Genomic DNA, 20,226 nt, shown 5'->3' with positions numbered 1-20,226 from the left:
TGGGGAGCGCCGGGACGGCGGCGGCAGCGGCTCGGGCCGGACCTTTCCGAGGCGAGCGGGCGAGCGGGTGCCGGGCTGGGCGCCGGGGCCCGCCGGCCTGGCTGAGGGGTGCGCGGGGGGGGCCGGCCGGGACACCAAAATAGGAGCTGTGGCTGCGGCCCCGCTGCTCCCTCCAGCAGCGGCTCTTCCAAAGACGGTCAGGGGCTGCCGCGGGCTGGGAGCCCCCGTGTGCCGGGCGGGTCCGCAGCCGGAGGGCGGCCGGGCTGCGCGGACAAAGCGGCGGGAGCTGCGGGCGCGGCGATGGCCGGGCAGGAGGAGTACGCGTACCTCTACAGGGACTCCGCGCACCCCGCCGGCTTCTTGGAGGCGTTCCGGGCGTTTTACCTGGACGGGCTGTTCACCGACATCACCCTGCAGTGCGCCTCGGGGGTCATCTTCCACTGCCACAGAGCTGCCCTGGCAGCCTGCAGCAGTTATTTTAAAGCCATGTTCACGGCCGATATGAAAGAAAAATCCAAAAACCAGATCAGCCTTCCCGGGCTCAGCCATGCAGTACTGGAAGCTCTCGTGAATTATGCATACACATCACAGATCCAGATAACAAAGACAAATGTCCAAAGCCTACTCCAGGCTGCAGACCTGCTCCAGTTCGTGTCAGTAAAGAAAGCCTGTGAGCAGTTTCTGGTAAGGCACTTGGATACTGACAACTGCATTGGGATGCACTCCTTTGCTGAATATCATGATTGCTCGGAGCTGGAGAAAGAGTCCAGAAGGATTTTGTTATGGCAGTTTGAAGAAGTGTGGAAGCAGGAAGAGTTTCTGGACGTTGGCAAGGAGAAGCTCTCTTATATTCTCTCCAGGGAGAATCTCAATGTTCAGAAAGAAGAGGCAGCCATTGAAGCTGTCATTAAGTGGGTGACCCACAACGTGGAAGGAAGAATTGAAGACATCTGTGAAGTGCTGAGCTGCATCAAATTAGACTTAGATAATGTGTATTTGAGGTCAGCTTTAAGCCTGCAAAAAAAATGTCGACTCAATGACAGCAAGATAAGGTCACTCATATATAATGCCCTGAATCTCAATCCCAAAGGTCTTTCCAGAAGATCCACAGCAGCCATGTATGTAATTGGAGGATATTATTGGCATCCCTTATCAGAAGTGCATGTTTGGGATCCTTTAACTGATGCATGGGTCCAGGGAACAGAGATGCCAGATCACACCAGAGAGAGCTATGGGGTCACTAGTTTGGGACCAGACATATATGTGACAGGAGGTTACAGAACAGAGAGCATTGAAGCTCTTGACACTGTGTGGATATATAACAGCGAGAGAGATGAGTGGACAGAAGGCTGCCCCATGCTCGATGCGAGGTATTACCACTGCGCCGTGTCCTTGAGTGGCTGCGTTTATGCATTGGGAGGCTACCGAAAGGGAGCTCCAGTCCAAGAAGCTGAGGTTTATGATCCTTTAATACAGAAATGGCTTCCCATTGCAAACATGATCAAAGGTAGGTAAACTTTTGTATGCTGTCTGCCTCCAATGTTAATTCTTTTGTATTTGCCATTTTTAAGTGCCATGGAAACATTTAGGATTTGATCCAAATTCTAGAGAAGTCCATGGGAATTTTCTGTTAATGTTGGTGGGCTTTGGTTCAGGTCTTAACTAGCCAAATAACTACAATCATCCAAATGCTATGCTAGGCTGTGCCATAGAACAGTGGGTAGAAAAGTGGTAGTCTCAGTTTAATTTTGTCTTCTTTCATGAGTAAAATTTCTGTTCAAATTAGAAAGAAATAAGAAAACTACCTAGGATAAGAGTCCAATGTTGTGGTGTGATTTCAGGGTTTACCTCAGAAACCTGGGTCATCCATTCAGTACACAATCAAAGAGCAAGTTCCAATAAAGGGACTGTATTATTTTTATATACAATTTTCTGTGCAGTCATTTATAAAGGTGTCATAATTTGCAATTTCTTGCATGGAGTTCCCTCCTATTTCTGTGTATCATCTGTTCAGGATCCTTTCTTTAATCTTTAGTACAAGGATAATGAAAAGCACTAATACCTGTTTCTAGCAGCCAAAGTAGTGATCTACTAAAAATGTATGAATCACAGCCTAACCAAAGGGTATTGACTCTGAGATGAGCTCAGTTGGTCTGAGCCTGGCGCTGAATAATGCCAGGGTCACTGGTTTGATCCCTGTATGTGCCATTCACTTAAGAGTTGGATTTGATGATCTTTCTGGGTCCCTTCCAACTCAGACTATTCTGTGATTATTTTGTAACAGTAACAATACTACAGTTATACATTTTATTATACATTTTTATAAATGAATGCAAATATTTATAATTGGTTATAAAAATTTACTGTAAGTTAATGCAACAATATTTTTTCTATGTACAAGAGAATTTTTGGATGTATATGTAAAAGAAAAAAAGGAGGCTTTTACAACTTTCTCCATTGTTTGTATGTTTTCCTCAGACATTGCTACTATTTTCTTTTTATTTCCTTCGAAAGTAGAAATGCTATGCTAATCCTATGAGTTACATATTCTATGCAGTTGTTTTACCAGTTTTTATAAGTGTGAAACTAAGATGCTCAGACCCCCCTTTGCTTTATTTCATTTTGTTGTCCTAGAGACAGAATGGCTTAATTCTGTTTGTGTCCTTGTATATACAATAGCTTAATTAGTAATAACATGAGAATGAGCAAAAGTATCAGAAAAGATACCCCAAGATACTGAAGAATCTCTACTCCCATTGTCTTTGCTCTTGCCATCTAAGTGATTTTTTAACAACTCTAACTTAGTGAAACAGTGAAACTAATTGCCTATTCCAAAATCAGTGCGACAATGTGACTTTACTTACTGTCTAAAAATCCTGTGAACTATTGGGTGGCTGTATTATGTGCAATATATATTGGTTACTGCAGTTTTATTTAGTCATTCTTGACTTTTGCTGATATATTGATAAATCTGTTTTATTCACATTCAGTTAAATACTTGCAAGCATATAGTGTTAATAAATATTAACAAATAATTTGAAATGGGGTTATGGATGGAAGAGGCCATGGTTATTGAGTGCAGTCTGAATGCATGTTTGACTTTCACACTGTGAACAGGAGTTGGAAATGCCACTGCCTGTGTCCTGCATGAAGTCATCTATGTCGCTGGAGGTCACTATGGGTACAGGGGAAGCTGCACCTACGATAAAATCCAGAGATACCATTCAGGTAGCAATGAGTGGAGTATAGTCACCACAAGTCCACATCCAGGTAAATAATTTCTCTAAAAAACATAGAGCTTGATTTGATTACTTGGGAGTCCTTAAGACCAGTTAGGGGTTTTTGGCATATTCCTAATTAAAAAAAGAAATGCCTGTAGGGCAGCAAGGGCTGCTTCCAAATTCTGAAAGTGAAAGACCTTCTTCTAGTATCTATTCTACAGAAGTCACTACATAAATACTGAATTAAGGAATGTCCACATTCTATTAAATAATATAACTTTCTGTAAAACTTAACTATTCATTGACATTTGGCAAAAACTATTTCTATTAATTTTAAAAGGGTTTTCTCTGTGTTCTACATCTGGTAACAGTAAGATTTTAAAGCAATTTTCACTGAGTACTGGTGCTGTAGTGTAGCAGAAAATCCTGAGATGTCTCCTAAGCTCAGTGAGGACATTCAGCTGCCCTCAGTGGTGCCCAATGTTTGTCATGTACTTGCAGTTTAAGTTAATGTTATCATGCTGAGTTGTACTGTATTCCTTTCTTTCCGAAGAATATGGATTGTGTTCAATTACGTTACAAAACAAGATCTATTTTGTGGGTGGACAGACCACGATCACTGACTGCTATGACCCAGAGCAAAATGAGTGGAAGCAGATGGCTCACATGATGGAGAGAAGGATGGAGTGTGGCACGGTGATCATGAACGGATGCATCTACGTAACAGGAGGATATTCCTATTCAAAAGGAACATACTTGCAGAGCATTGAGAAGTACGACCCTGAACTGAACAAATGGGAAGCAGTAGGTAATCTTCCCAGTGCTATGCGGTCACATGGCTGTGTCTGTGTGTATAATGTGTAAGCATTGCATTTGCATCTTGCTGTTACAGAAAACAGCAGATGCAGTATTCATAACAGTACTGATTACCTCATGAGGGGCTGTCTAATACAATCACTTAGTGCACATTGTTAATAACTAGATATAATTTGTTCTCATTTTAAACAGCTCAGAAACATAAATGTGATAACAAGATTTCCATATATTTTTCAGTCCAGTCATTCTTTGTCATGGAAGTTCTCAAACTGGTCTAATACTTTGTACCACAACATAGGAACTACTGTGAAAAATGGATTTTGTTAATCACTGGATGAAACTATGACTTGGTGCTAAGATGAGTAAAGCCAAACAAAATACGGTTCTAAGGACTACTGGCCTTAAGATGAAATCTTTGTATTCTGAAGGTAGCTGTAGAAATGGATCATTGACACAAGCTAAGTGTATGGTATATGCAGAGCAATATCACTGGGATAACTAGGTTATCTGATTCAGAAATGGGCATTTACAGGATGCCTCTACCTTCAAGTGCCAAAGCAAAGAAGAGCTTAGGCTAGGAATGATGGAAGAAATGTTGGTAGTAGCCCCAGAGCACGGGACAAAAACATGCACTAGTTTTCCTGAAGGAGAAGTAAAAGAGCATTTCTCTTTGCCATTCTCACACTCTCTTCAACATTGCCAATGAGAAATGAAAAAAGACTCTGCAAGGCTTTGCAATGGGATCTTTGGCTGATGCACAGGTATTTGTAGTTTGGGTGTTTTGGGGGGGTGGGCTGTTCAGAGAAAAGCCTTAATGTGTTAACTCTTTTTTAATACCAGTTCAAGATGTGTGCCTGTGTGGAATGGAAGGAGGAAATGAGAGAGACTGGAAAATTAACATCTGCCTGAGATTCAAACTTCTCTATTTTGTTTAATGCCATTTGATCTTTTCTAAACTGTGACTTGATCAAAGGTAACAACTAAAGAAACTTATCAAAGTATGTTATGCATGAAGTAAAAACATGATCTATAGGATTGATTTATTTATTATTTCTCTCAAAACTTAATATGAGATCTTCAAATTCTGTGTAGATAGTGGATTTTTGTAAAGTGATTTACAGACAAACAGATCACACTCTGTGGCCCGACAGTGGTGATCCAAATGAAGAAATGCTTTGGGGAACAGAGAAGGCTCTTTTAGCACTGATCCCCCAGTCCAGTTTATAAAATGACTACAGAAAGAGCTGTTAGACATTGGTGTGAGAGGCAGGGACAACACAGGGCTGCTGTAGGGTGTGGTGGGAACTTCCCACACCAGCACTGCCATCTAAAAAGAAATTTAATTTTATTGGATTTCTCACATACAAATAAAGGACTTTTCCAAGCAGTAAGCTCTGAGTTGATAATATTTATTTGCTTGATCATAAGCATTTTCAGCTTTTTAAAAATTCTTTCACATTTTTATGCTATTTCTGACTTGCATTTGACTGCTGGTAGCAGGTGGCACTCAGTTCTGGCTTTGATATGAAGTTCTGTGGTGTGTATGTACAGTTCTTTTTTTGATATTTTCATATGTTGCCTCACTATGTCAGAAGCTTGTGTGTGTGTTCAGTGTTTTGCTTTGTTACCCATCTCACTGAGATCTATTTAGGGATCCCACATAACTTGTTTAAAGACTCTAAAGAGTCTTGAAATGCGTGGGCCAAGCAGGTGAGCAAGAGATAAAATGAATTTGTTTCTCCTGGAAATCTCCAGAGCTGACAATTGCTCAAGGGCAGGTGGAGATTGGAAGGACAACATCACAAGAATATGAAGGCGATCTTTGTATTGAATGAAACCACATTGAACTCAATGTGTTTATGTAATTTTTCAGTGCAAATCATGAACCCATGAGGTTTCATGTTTGTTGAAAAACACAAGCATAGAACATCTGCTTGTGGCCTTGAGGTTCATTCTGGTCTGTATCCTGTCACCAACAGTCGTGAGTCAGTGAAAGCATCTAAGAACACGGTGAGGACTAACAAAACCAAACTGCTCAACGTCCACTTGCCAACTGCTTGCAAACCAGGTACGTGATGTTAGTGAAAGACAGTGCTGGGGATTCCAGGGCTGGGGCACAGGCACAGGAAGCTGGACTCTGCTTTGTGCCCCTGAACAACCTGCAGGCAAGCAAATGCTGCTTTTTGGCCTCAGTGTTAAGTGCAAAGTGGAAAAAAAGCCTTTTGTTCTCCCCTGTCAGAAAAGAGTTTGTTGGTCTAGCATAAATAAAAGTCAGAGAAATTGCTGCTTAGTACTTCAGTTGAATCCTAATTTCTCAGAGATTTTCAATGCATTAGAATAAATGGAGAGAAGGATAAGTTCAGACTAATGGTTAAATTTCAACTGGTGCTATTTTTCACAATAACCTACAATGCCCTTTTAAGTTAACTCGTGTAGCACATCCCAAGAAGATGTGTTGCAATCAGGTCTTGGGCACAGGCAGGAACATGAACTCAGCAGGAGGAATAGGATTCTGATCCCTGGTCAGCAGCGTACAAGGAATCTCTTAGCCATCCGTGTAATATGTTTTTAAAAACAGTTGAATGTAAACACTGAATTATTGTGCTATTGGACCTGTACTCTGGTAGACACTGTTTTACTGTTTCACCTATAAACTAGAAAATTAAGTAATGTGGAAGTCAAATCAAGTAAAGTCAATACTATTGCTTAAAATTTTCTCTCCTGCGATTCCCGTTTGTAGCACTATAGATGCCCACAGTACATCTGTAGTGTTTAAGTGAATGTTTGCAATACTTATTAAATGTGAATATACCACTACTGTACAAATTCAAGTTGTCGGTGTTTGTTCCCAGCGCGCAGAAGCGGTGACAGACAGGGCGCAGGGGTGAGCGCAGTCCCCGCGCGCCCGGCCCTCACCGACGCGCGCGCTGCCGCCGCGGGGCAGGGCCGCGCTGTGGCCCCTCCCCCTCCCCGGAAATGGCGCACGCGTGAGGGGCGGGCGGGCCGCGGGGGCTGCTGGGCTGCGCGGCGCCGACTCGCGGTCTCTGGAGCGGCGGAGCGGGGCCTGAGCGCGCAGGTTCGTGTGGGGCCGTTCCCGGCGGCTCCCGGGCGGCGCCGCTGCTCGGCCGTGCCCCGCCGGGCCCGGTCCTGGTCCTGCCGAGGAGCGCCGGGCCGCGCCGGGGCAGGGGCTGGCGGCGGGGGCGCGGCGGCCGGGCCGGGAGAGAGGGAGGGAGGCAGGGAGGGTTCCCGGAGCAGGGGAACACGTGCCATCTCGGCCCGGCCGTGCCGCTGCCGCCGCGGTCGCTTCCCGCCAGCAGCGCTTCCCGCGGCGCCCGGTGCGCGCTGCGGGGCCCGGGCTCTGCCGGGGAAGCGGAGCCGGCGACAGCGCTCCCGCTGCGGGGAGCCGGGCCCGGCTTGAGGGCAGCGCTCCCGCTCCTGCCGGGCAGAGGTGTCCGCTGGGCGGGAGGCTGGGCCACGGCGCCCGAGGCTGTCCGGCTGTGTGTTGCCGCAGGCATGTAAAGGTGTCAACAACAAACTGATGCTCTCCTGGCGCAGTTCAGGGAACGACATGTCAATCACTTAAAGAATTCTAAGAATTTTTTTTACATTGCACTAAAAAAAAAAATCTGTTAAAAGTTACCATCTGTGAAAATGTGTGGCTGTAATTAATCCTTACCCTTAAATAAAAAACACGCTCAGACCTCTTATGCAGGGGTTCCTGAAAGAGGCACAATATGAATAACAGATCCATGTTACCTTATCGGGAAAGCCTTCTTTTTAAAAAAAAGCCTTTCACTCCATTACAGTAATGGTAGAATAATCAGCCCGCAACTGAACTTTGTCTTGAGCTAGAAACTAAATGTCTGGTAAGAGGAAAATCTACTTGACAGTTCTTGTGAGACGATCTAGCTAATACAGTGTGGGATCTAACTGTTCTAGCTACGGCGGTTGACTGTAATTGTTTCTAATTTAAACCTAATGACTACTTGCTTTATTTTAACCTGGGTTTTCTATGTTTCATGTGGTACTGATACAGACTTTTGGCATATCGAAGGAACAAGTCAGTATAGTTTATTAAGAAAGCCCTTAAAATCTTTTGTAGGATTTTGCATGCAGTTCAGACTGTGATTGCTGTTCATTGGAGCTTTTTATCAGTCTTCACTGCTGCACAGCAGCTGAAAACTATTGATCTGGAAGTTGTCTTGTGCCAAATGACTGAGCTAGAGAGTCTGAAGTGAGCATGTGCATGTGCAAAGGTTAGAATTTCTCATAAATTAGAAGGCTGCTTCTGCTTTTGTTTTAAATAGGTTAGAGCTCAATCACTGAACTGAATTCCATGCATGGCAAGTTTGAGTCCTTCTTAGTCTTCCTTACTAAGACTACTAAGTTTGTTACTTGCAGCTGAAAGGATGCTTTTTAAAAAACTTTTCCATGTGTTAGACTTATTCTAAAGGACTTGTCCTAAGTCTTGTGTTGGATCATGCTTTTTGGTATTAACCTTGAAAACACTGCTAAGGAAGTAGACTTTGTTTTTTTCTCTTCTTGACAGTGAAGCTGAGCCTTATGTGGAAATTGAGTTTTTGGTTTTGAGTATTTTGGTACCTGGGCTGAGACAGACTGGGACAGCAGGCAGAGACTGTTCTGCAGGTTGCCATTAAATTAGATCAAATTTAGTGTAATGTAAAATAGAACACAGATTTCTCTCACAAGGAGGGTGCTAAGACAGTACCAGCACCTGAATGGTGGTGAAGCATTTGTCTCCTATAGTCAGGGTGGCTCATGTGGGACATCTCTGAAATAACTGCAACGCTCAGCTTGGGTGCTCCGGCCTGGGTTTTGCAAAGCGCTTTTTTTATGGATCACACTCAGCATAGCTGGCAACTACCACCTGCAGAAATCATGCTTTAAAGAGTCTTACAGTGTACAGGTGCAAGCACAGCACCTTTCAAGGCTGTAAGTGCTGAAGAATTACAAGTAAGTTCCAAGGCTTGGATGTGGCTTTGAGATCAGGAGAGGAGGAAATAGCAATACTGCAGACTGCAGCAGGCTGAACAGTTACTGGGGAATTAAACTACTAAAATAAGAAGATGAGGCTGCCAACAAGGCATTCTGATGAAGAACATAATTTCCTGTAACAAGGGCACCTCGGGGGAGTTTTCCCTGCTTCTGTGTTGCTAATCATCTAGATGCTCTGGAAGATGTTACTGCCCTGCAAGTAGCAGCAGGTGTATGGTCAAATCTGCCAATAAACCTTGCAAGATGTGAGTGCAAAACCATCTTTGCCAGCAGCCTTTGTGATCACAGATCTATGAACTGGGGTGATACGACCAACATGACCTCTTTATCTTCTGCAGCTGGATTTAAAAAGTGTGTCACTACTCAAAAGGAGAAAGAAGAAATCTCTGCTTCATAGTTCAAAACTGAATTCAGACTAATTTCTGACAGCTTCATAAAGCTACATTTTTTTCTCAAGGATTAATCTTTGCACTCCATCCTTATCTTAAAAGCAACTAGATAGAAAATGTCTGATCCCAGTTAATTTTCTGGCCAGTAGCTGCTTTCCTAGTGACTGCATCTGATGTACTGGGATTATACACTTGCTGCCAGTTAAGTAAAGTAAAGTTACTTCCAAGTTAAAATGTCTTATGTTATAAAGATACTTGATTCACTATTCAAGCAGAACTGCAGTGAAGACACATTAGTAAAGGAGAGAACAAGACATCTTTAGGATGTGTCAGTAAATGCAGATATTTTCATTCCGTCCTCCAGTAAGTTCTGTGAACTTTCCAAAGATTAAACAGGAGACAGAAACTTCAGAAGCACTTTCTCATTATTCGTATGTAGGAATTGAACATTTTTGTTATTTATTGTTTTGCCTAGTGATGAGAGGTTGGATTTGACTTAAAAAACAAATGTTGTTGGCTCTCAGTTTTGTGGTTGTTGTGCTAAACTGAGGATCTGTGCCTAGAAAAAGATAAATAACAAATAAGGCTGAGAAGTGCCAGCATTTCCAAAATTTTATCTTGACTGCTGAATGCCAAATGCTGCCCTAACAACCAAAGTGGGGGGATTTTTTCCCCTAGTTGTTTCATAGTTCCCGCTTGGAGTTCTGTAGTCATGTTAATAGTTGCCTCACAGACATAAATGTATGGCTAATGAACTTGTTACCTTATTTAGAAATGCAGCGAAATGCAATGGTACATGAATGTAAGTCTGTAGAAAATACTATTCAAAACTTAGTGCTTTTGCTCTGTATTCTCTTCAAAACAGCTGGTGAAAATGGCTGAAAATGGAAATGGTGAAAATATGTCTATCTTGGAAAGCAAAATCTGTCAGCAAATTGAGGTGAGTTCAGTTTATAGTTTGGGATCTGGACTGAGGTGTTTTGGGGGCATTCATTGGCAGGGGCTTGGCTAACTGGAAGCTAACTTTATTGGGAGTTAGACTCAAATCTTCAGCTTTTTAAACAATGTCAGAAGTCTGTAACAGATATTTAATACTTTAGGATAGTCATAATTAGAGTTTAAGTTGGAAGCTATGCTTGTCTAGAGTTGCTTGTAAGAATACCATTTCAAAACAGAAAAAGTTTTAATTTGTTACATTTTAGGTGCTATAGCAAGTGAATCATTAAACAATTTACTACCGTGTTTGCTGGGGTTATTCTACATGTTGAAATAGGAGGAGAGTGCATTTTAATTCTGTGTGCCTCAATTTTTGTCGGGAAAAAATCCTCCTCCTCAGGAATCTCTCCTGGTCAAAACAGTAGCACATTGCATAACTTGCCATTATGATTTACTGCTTTGTAATTTATTGCTACAAATTACAACTAAACTTCTATGCCTACTTCGGATTAACTCTTTGTCTCTCTAGAGGCTTGCAGGGTTACCCTATAACAAAAAACCTAAGCCCATTGCTTTAAATGGCATGTAGAACAAAACCACTTTCCTGAAGGACAAAAACGTAGCTGTACGTGAATGCCCATTACCGTATGGAGCCATTATTTATATATAACGAACAAACAAAATGTGGAGATTGCTCAACCTCTTATTTTTTTTGTTTGTTTATTATATATAAATAGTTGATAAAACTAGACTTTTGGTAACGTGAGTTAGAGATGTACTAGAGGAAGAGGTAGTGTTGTAAAACTTGCACTGACTTTTCAAAGCACCATGATATTGGTGAAAATATTCCAGCTTACCTTATGGTTTCAAGTATTTGACCTTTGCTAGATGACTGCAGGGAAAGAATCTGATTAACTTGTCTGTCTTGAAGTGAATTGTCTTCCCATGCCAGACAAGATCAAAATAAGAACATAATAATTAAAATTAGAAATTAAATAATGATTTCTTTATCTTACAGTGTTTTCTTGAATGAAACCTAGAAATTCCAGTCTGTGTGTATGATTTTTCAGTGTGCAAATACCATATTCTTGCATACATATTTCTTAAATAAGGAATATAACCTGGATCTGCTGGTGACAAATTTGACGTTTGACTCTGCTAAGCTTGATCAGGGTGATAAATGCTTATCATGTTAACAGAATAAGCTTTGCTCCTTTCCTAAACAAAATTGCAATCTATCTTTGCCTCATGAATTGCATTGGATGAAGCACTGTTTCAGTGTGGAGTTGGTTTGTTTGGGTTTTTGTGGGGTTGGTTTCTGGTGATTTTGTTTGTACAGCTTACACATTGCAGCTAACTTTGTAAAAAGTATCAAATTAGAGCAGGAAGTAATAATTTCAGAATTCCCAATTGTTCAGATTAATTAATTAATTTTGGTATGTCTCAATCTACTGCAGTAAGCTGTTAGATGAAAACGAGATTTTAAGACTGAAAATTTAAAGACATATCTCTCTTTCCTCCCCTTCCCCCTTCTTTTTTGCAGTACTATTTTGGCAATCACAATCTACCAAGAGACAAGTTTCTAAAGGAACAGATCAAACTAGATGATGGCTGGGTACCATTAGAAGTAATGATCAAATTCAACAGGTAAAGCAAAGTACAACTAATGTGGATAAAAGAATAACTTTCAGCTACCTATCTGTATTTGGGGCCAAGTGTTCCTGATGTGCATTTACTTTTCTCATCTCTTTTTTAACATCTGGCTTTAGTTTTGCCTGTGTATTTGTAATAACCTCTGTCTGCTTACTCAATAGGTTAAGTCGCCTTTCAAAAGATTTTGGTGTTATTGTAGAAGCACTGAGAAAATCCAAGACCGGTTTAATGGAAATAAATGAAGACAAAACTAAAATCAGAAGATCTCCAAATAAACCCCTTCCTGAATTAAATGACCAGTATAAGGCCGCAATTAAAAACAGATCTGTATACGTTGTAAGTAAATTTTTCTTTACTTTGTGCTGTCCTGCATGACTTTAACTGATAACCATCTGAGATAAAGCTTGAATTAACTTGTACTATAGAGGTTATAATTTTTAAGAGTCACTTTGTGGCATATAATTGAAGCTCATTACTATCTTGCAGAAAGGCTTTCCACTAGATGCTACACTTGATGATATCAAAGAATGGCTTGAGGACAAAGGTCCAGTTGAAAATATTCAAATGAGGAGAACATTGCAGAGAACATTTAAGGTAATGATGAGCATTTAGCCCTGGGGCAGGGATCCCTCCTGGACAACATTCTGTTCAGTTACTCTAACAATATCTCTTATCATTTAACAGGGCTCAATATTTGCAGTTTTTGATAGTGTTGAATCTGCTAAGAAGTTCACAGAGATACCAAATCAAAAGTACAAAGACACAGAGCTGATAGTACTTTTCAAGTAAGTCCACGTAACTGATGTATGAACTAACAGTGGTCGGGGTGGATTTAACAAGAACCAGGCTTGGCTTGAGAAGTGAGTTTTTCATGGCTTTTGGAGACTGAGACTTAGCATCTCAGCTTGGGAAAATAATTTCAACTGTTTCACATCTATTATAACAGAGTATTTTAAATTAACCTATATTCTGTTGAAGGGAGGAGTATTGTACAAAGAAGAATGAAGAAAGGAAACAAAACAAAGTAGAAGCAAAAGCAAGAGCTAAACAGTGAGTCACTGCCAACCAAAGTGTGTGTCTTGCTTGCCTGACCATGCTTGAACTGACTCATAACTAATTTAACTTTTTTGCAGGGAAAAAGAAGAAAAGCAGAAACAAGCAGCAGATGCTGAAATGGTATGGGTTTCTTAAATCGCCTACATTTTATAAAGCTAACATGGAATATTCTGTTTGAAATGTTGTAATATAGAGCACTTTCTCTAGAAAGTCACTTCAGCTTTTCCAAGTAACTTACAGTAAGAGTGCTTTGTCATGGTGTTTTAATACTATTTTCAATAGACTCATTTTGTTTAAAGGCTCATGTTCTAAATTTACATTATTAGACATGTTTGCCTGTTAAGAGTGTTCCTGAATGCACCACTGAGATGATGGTTGTTCTATGGTATTTAAAGGATCCATTAAGGATTTCATCAGTATTTTATAAATTTTCAACCTATCAGCCTTCAGAAAGCTGTTCTGTAGAATTGAAAGAGTGTAATTAATATGGGAAAAGAGTCCTAAGTTCCATATAAGTGTATCACAGTAAGCAAAGAAAAAGGAGGGGACACACACTGTACAAGAGTTGGACATCAGCAGTACTAGGTTATGTAGGAAAAATGCTTCAATTACTGTAACTTCAGCTGCTTGTTTATCACTAGTATGTGTAATAGGATTGAGGGGGGAATATGAATATTCAAACTTGACTCTTCAGTGATAATGTGGGGGTTTTTAATTGAATTTAGAAGTCTCTGGAAGAGAAGACAGGATGTCTTTTGAAGTTTTCTGGTGATCTAGATGACCAAACGTGCAGAGAAGACCTCCATGAAGTATTTTCTGGTCACGGAGAAATCAAGTGGATACACTTTGTCAGAGGTGCAAAGGAGGTCAGTAATCTTAGACAAGGACTTGAGATTTCGGTATTGAAGTTTGAAAATGGATGATTAAGTGTTTGTTCTTTTATGTTATTGAGTAAGTTATTGTCTTGTGAAATTGCAGAATATTTAGAGAATTAAATTTTCCCCTTCTTTCAGAAGAACAGATAAAGGTTCCAGCCTTGTTAGTTAATAAGGTCAAAACTAAGAATGTTCATTAGCACAGTCTGAGGGCTTTGCTTCAGTCTGGTCATGTTTTACAATCATACAAGAGTAATGAATTTGCTGAGGCACTCAACAGTATATATTGTTCATCATTCTAGCTGAATGTTTTTGCAGTAAGACTAAAATGCAAATGCCACTCTTCTTTTAAAGGGAATTATCCTATTTAAGGATATTGCCAAAGAAGCTCTGGAAAAAGCCAAAGCAGCACATAATGGAAACTTGCAGCTCCGGAACAAGGATGTTTCATGGGAAGTGCTAGAAGGAGATGCAGAGAAAGAAGCTCTGAAAAAAATCCTGGAAGATCAGCAGGAATTGCTGAAACAGAAAGCAAAAGGTTCTCCCTCCTCTTATGAATTTAAGCCTTTATAATGTCCTAAAATTGGTGGATGAAATTCACTCTTAAGTAGTCGATATATATTACAGACTGACCTTAACTGTAAAGCAGTCTCTGTAGCTGGCCAGTTAAAAGAGACAAATGATACAAAGTTCCCGATCTTATGTCTCTACAGGGCGCAAAATTAAAGGAAAAGGAAGAGGGGGAAAGATACCTCAGGGTGCACAAAAAGGAAAAATACAGTTTCAGGGCAAGAAAATAAAGTTTGAGAATGATGAAGAAGATGGTGAAAATGATGCTAAAACAGGTATGTCATTCTGTGCACTTGATGCAGCTTATTTAATACTTTCAGAGAAAGTAGCTCCACGTACTTGTGTTTCACATTTGTCTGTGCTTTGTAGCATTTCTGGCCTCCTGACAGTATCTGCCTTGAAAGTCTTGTGCTCGATTCCTTCCACAACTGTCCAAAAAGCATATTAAGATAATTACTATATAGATATTAATTATCTATATAGTAGTATATAGGTAAGGCTATACTGCATGGTAGTGTAAAACAACCATGCATTGAAACATGGTGATTGTCAGTAGCATTACACAACTGGACAGACTCAGTCTCTTGAGTGGCGCTTTTTTTTTCCTTTAAGGATATGAGAAGATTTAACAGTTCAGCCTGTCAGTATTTAGCTTGGAGCAGAGGAAGAGCTGGGTTTTAGTAAAGCAGGTGCTATATGCTCCTGTTCATTACATATAGACCTGATTAAGTAAAACCCAGTGAACCCTACTCCTGGTGGATTCTATTCCTTCATTTGTTTACCTGCCCTCCTGCTGTGGAGTTAGACAGGGGTGAAGCTCTTCAAATGGGGCATTATAGAACATCTAAAAGCTTTAGTGACAGTAATAAGGAAACTCTTTAGTGTAGCTGTGGCTGTAGATAACTGGGACTCAAACTTACATGGTGGGAAGAGTTTGGGTTTTTTCAGATTTCAGGCAAAGCTTTCCTTTACTCTAAATGACTACATATTCAATCTTGCAGAACCAGCAAGTCCCAAGAAGAGACCACTAGAGGAAACAGAAAAGGAAGAACCTGCACCAAAACAACTGAAAACAGAAAATGGAGATGGCAATCAGTAATAGTCAAATAAAAAAATTCTAAAACTTAGTGGTTTTATTGTTCCATTTTCAATAGATTTTAAATACATGCCTCAGTTCAGGACTTTTTTGGCAGAAAATCTAATGAAATCCACTTCAATGTCAACCTACAATTGGAGAAAAGTTTCATTTTATTGGGTTACAGCTTTTTTTTTGTTTTAAGAAGCATGCTTACTGCTAACATAAAACCCTGGAAAACTTTTCTATTTATAGTTTTGTTTATACTGTCACATCTTCTCAATTTTTCTGGCATCTCATTCAAATGTAAAAGGTTTTGGACTTTGTAATCTTGTGGTTATGTTTAATAGCAGCTGGCAATAAATTCAGAACTTAAAACTGCTTTCTACTGAAGCCTGGTTAATATAGTACTATGTTTCAACTGTGAAGTAGCAAAGATAAGGACAGACTTAAATAATTTTAAGTTCAAGTCACCAAGAGCATAGTCAGCAGCTGATTAAAGCTTCTGTTCTTTGCTGCTCAGCATACTCAACAGTGTTCCAACTCTCGCTCACTCTCCTCTCTACTTTCCTCATGGTAAGGGATGGGGATACATGGCTTCCAGGCCAGCATTTAGTAGCAAGGAACTTGCTGTGGGCTTAGGCTGCCATACTGTAATGTCTGGACTGTATCTTTTACCAGTGAGGATGAGTTCCTCCTGCTGGCCCCAGGCAGGCTCTGAGATAATGCTGCTGCTGTAACATCCTTGTTACTGTGGCCTTCAGCACTGCATTCACTCCAGTCTGAGCTGCAGAGAGGATTGAGCTAAGAGCTATTAGGAGTTGAGTCAAGGAGGCTGCCCTTAGCTTTATGGCATCTAATTGCAGTGCTGCTTTAATCTTTGTGTATAGCTTTGACTGGCATTATCATGATGCTTTTCCCTGTTCAGCTACAAAATGGAGTAACAGCAAGGATGTGACTAAATGCTGTGACCATTCTTCATCCAGTACATATGGCCCTAAAACGTAAATTTCATTAAGGAGAATTTATTTACCTCAGCATTTTCTCAGTTGTGTTAGGTTTTATACTTACTGATTTCTTCTTGTGGAACTTGTATGATGCTGGTAAGTCGAACCTAAGTTCTGTGAACAGTATAAAGAAAACATGTCAGACTAGGATGATAATCAGTCACTTAAGCCCTACAGCCATGTGCTTCTGTTTCTAATGTCTGCATCTGTTGTGGCTTGTCATACCTGTTTTATCTCTGCACTACATCATGACTAAACATTGAAGCTGTCCGTATGAGACAGTTTAGTGGATGGCAGTTGTGTTTCAAGCACTTGTGCAACTTCACATCTCAGGTTCTATGACTGTAAAAAGCATCTGGTTAGCAGAACTTGGAAGATACTTAACTGGCAAAAATATTTAGGTGGCTAAGGACAGGATGATTTTTTTTGTGTGTGAGAACTGACCTGTGCTTCAAATTTCTTTTTCAGCAACATGCACTCTGAAGCAGGAAAAGGTAACTTCTGCTTGAAAACAAAATCTAGTCCAGGAACAAACCTGATTCTGCACAGAATATGTATTTCTCAGAGCTTTATTAAGTGCCTATTTGTATTCTAGCCAGGTAGCAAAAAATTTAAAATAATTTTAAAAAGTCTGCTAAAAAGAGTAATTTCTGTGTTAAATCACACTTATATTTATCTCGGGCTGTTATGACTGGCTGGTAGTGTTAGAGATAATGTACAAAACCAAAAGGTTTTAGGGTTTTTTTCTGTTAAATAAATATTACCTGCTAAGACTTCCATCTTCACTTCCCATTCTGCTGCTTTCTTTTGAATGTGCTACAATAGTAGATAGTGTAAAAATTAGCTTTTAAAATTATCTGTTTTATAAACATCTACACCTCTGTACTTAATAAGTCTCCTGTGGTTTTGATTTTCAAGCCAAAGCATTAGATCACATAATTATTTTGATGTATGTGAGAGTGCAGTTTATTGATGTAATTAGTATTTATCCCAAACATACCCCATAAAGTAGTTGACAAATCAGTGAAGCTATAGATATCTATATAGCCAAATATTTTGTTGTCTGGTTAGTTCTTGCCCTACTAAAATGAAGAACTTACCTGTCGTGTTGAAGTTTTGTGAAGGGAATATACAGCTGTTTTTGCCATTTGTAGAGCAGTTTTCAGAAAAATCATATCAATTCCTAAAAGAATAATGAAATTATTAGAATTGTTAAATAGAAGTGCAAAGATCTGCTTAATTTTTTTCTGGAATAATAGCTACTTGAAAAACAGCACTGAATACATTAAGGTACAGAAAATCTTTCTAAAACATACTCAATTGCTTTTAATAAAATAAAAATGATAGGGATATGAAATATCTAGTATTGTTTATTTCAAACCCCAGTCATTGTTAGTTGCAATGCTGAAGTTGCTAATCTTAGGAAGCTGATTCCAGATACACAAAACATTAAGAAATTTGAATATTTAACTAATAAACAAGGGAGATGTCTCACTGAAAGCATTTCCCTTGAGTTTTGTTTGTGATAATTTCTAACTGAGCTTCACAACTACCAACCTTTGTTATGCTTGGTACCAAACGGAGGGTTCATAATAACTGTGTCAAAAGTATCTGACATGCTGTCAGATAAAGAACAGATGTCACACTGAACCATGTTGATATTCGTGAGCTCAAAGTCTTCAATATTGCTATTAAATATTTCCAGTGCATCTGCATCTATGTCAAGGCCCACACAGAATCTATTAAGAAAAGTGGCACATATTAGTCTACTACAAACTGAAATGGTGTTTAAATTCTACAGGAAGGGATCTGTGTTCACAACTTGTTTTATCTAGGAAATGTAACGAGCATACATAATGCATTCAGTGCTGATAAAAATGCAAGTACTTCTCTTGTCCCTTCTCAGGTATAAATCTAAATTTTGTTAAGGAAGTTTCATGTGTTCATTTAATGCTTATGGGGAGAGCAAATGATTTCCAAATTAATGACAGCTGTCCATCACTTTCACAGTATGAATGCCTATTGATAGTCAAACCTTGGTAAATATTAGCCTGACTATGCACCAGATTATAAACCTGAAATGTTTTAGTTCAGCAGTGCTATGTTTTAATCTTACTTTCTACTTTTCTATGCCAGAAAGAAATATAACCAGAAATATCAAATACTTACCCTGCTCCTAACATTGCACTTCCAATGCTGAGCATGCCACAACCACATCCTAGATCTGCAATTGTTTTGTTTTCAATATCATCAAAAGTATTGTGAATTGTATAAAGCATACATGCTGGGGAAAAGAAAACACAAACAAAACAGGTCAATGATACCAAATATGTATGTGATTAATCAAGAAAAGCTGTTTCTGCCTTCAGAAAACTCTTAATTTTGCATTAGAAAACCCCTTTAGTTAAACTGAAGTTCTCACTGCCTGTAATTCTCTTTTTCATTTATATGTGAAGAGTCAAAAACATTTTGACAAGTTACAAACTGTGAATTTTTGGTGGAGAGATAGAGCTCTGAGTATTGCTTGTGGAAAAAGTATGCCTCTAAACTTTTTTGGGGAAAAACAATAGAAGGATATAAAATATGGAAAAGAGCATAATTAAGGGTATAGATGAGCATCTGTATATATACTTTTACTGGTTTTGTGGGTTATGACATAGCTCCATTTCAGCTTCTACAGTTACAGATTAAGATTGCTTCTATCACAACATTTCCTATTAGATTAATTAATTTGATTTTTGGATTGGACATTGTCTTAGGTTGCATTTTTCAAACGAAGAGAGACATTACCAGAGTACTACTATACACATTCCTGCTGGATATACTTTCTTAACTACTTTCAGTGTAAAGCCTTCAGACAATGCAGTAGAAAAAACTTTTTGAATTAAAAGTGTTGATGAAATAGTAAAAGAGAAAACAGTGGTGTGGGTCACCTCTACCTGCAATATGAGGTCTTGTTGGATACTGTTCAAGCAGTAGTTTTGGATTTTCAAAAGTATCAACTTGTTGAAGACAGCTTTCCAGTTCTTTAAGCTTTAATTTCTTCATGTTTATGGTTTTACTAAAGAAAATAATGTGCAATCAATTACAACAATATAAATAAACCACGTACGATCTTAAATTATTTCATACTTAAAATCCCCTGGTACTCTTCAGCATCTCCTGGGTGTTTTCACGCTGCCGTTTCCCGGGACGCAGCTGGTGGCGCACCGATGATGGGGAATGCCCGGGCGGTGGCAGCCCCGCTCCTCACCGGCTCCCAGAGTTCAGGCCCTGGGCTCCGCTTCTACCGCCCGGACCCGCCCGCCGCCCAGCCCTAAGCGGGACAGGAGCTGGGCCCCAGCGACCGCCACCACCTGCACCGTCCGTTCCCCCCAGCGCCGTCCCCGCTCGGTACCGCGCCCGCTCACCGCAGCTCGGCCGGGCCGCTCCGAGCGCCACCGCGCACTTCCGACTTCCGACGCGCCGCCCCGCCCCTTCCCGGGCTGACGGGCACCTGCGGGAATGAAACGGGACGGAGCTTCCCCGTGTGGCATTAACAAGTGCAAGCTTTGGTCTCGTTTATTATAAACACGAGATATTTTATTGCAGCCTTACATGTCACCGCTGAGC

General features: G+C 40.2%; 3 protein-coding genes across 3 annotated transcripts; 2 read left to right on the top strand and 1 right to left on the bottom strand.

Annotated features, from left to right (window-relative positions):
- Positions 1-283: 283 nt before the first annotated feature.
- KLHL23 (kelch like family member 23) lies at positions 284-5,404 on the top strand. Its single transcript, XM_030951814.1, has 3 exons — positions 284-1,507; positions 3,118-3,270; positions 3,775-5,404. The coding sequence occupies exons 1-3, from the start codon at positions 301-303 to the stop codon at positions 4,083-4,085; spliced, it is 1,671 nt and encodes a 556-aa protein (XP_030807674.1). The 5' UTR covers positions 284-300; the 3' UTR covers positions 4,086-5,404.
- A 1,618-nt stretch (positions 5,405-7,022) lies between these two features.
- Positions 7,023-15,989, top strand: SSB (small RNA binding exonuclease protection factor La). The gene is made up of 12 exons (XM_030952457.1): positions 7,023-7,113; positions 10,308-10,382; positions 11,922-12,025; positions 12,193-12,367; positions 12,518-12,625; positions 12,716-12,816; positions 13,010-13,081; positions 13,165-13,207; positions 13,813-13,953; positions 14,317-14,500; positions 14,676-14,807; positions 15,534-15,989. The coding sequence occupies exons 2-12, from the start codon at positions 10,317-10,319 to the stop codon at positions 15,629-15,631; spliced, it is 1,224 nt and encodes a 407-aa protein (XP_030808317.1). The 5' UTR covers positions 7,023-7,113; positions 10,308-10,316; the 3' UTR covers positions 15,632-15,989.
- On the bottom strand, positions 15,646-20,063 carry METTL5 (methyltransferase like 5). The gene is made up of 8 exons (XM_030952458.1): positions 20,025-20,063; positions 19,554-19,675; positions 18,784-18,898; positions 18,172-18,353; positions 17,715-17,797; positions 17,379-17,430; positions 16,679-16,728; positions 15,646-15,756 (listed from the first exon to the last, which is right to left on the bottom strand). Exons 2-8 carry the CDS (start codon positions 19,660-19,662, stop codon positions 15,703-15,705), a joined length of 645 nt encoding a protein of 214 aa, XP_030808318.1. The 5' UTR covers positions 19,663-19,675; positions 20,025-20,063; the 3' UTR covers positions 15,646-15,702.
- Positions 20,064-20,226: the final 163 nt, after the last annotated feature.

This window comes from Camarhynchus parvulus, chromosome 7 (genome assembly GCF_901933205.1).
Source record: "Camarhynchus parvulus chromosome 7, STF_HiC, whole genome shotgun sequence".
NCBI classification, from domain to species: Eukaryota; Metazoa; Chordata; class Aves; order Passeriformes; family Thraupidae; genus Camarhynchus; species Camarhynchus parvulus.
The sequence above is the reverse complement of the archived record's forward strand: the minus strand, read 5'-3'. Positions and strand labels throughout refer to the sequence as shown.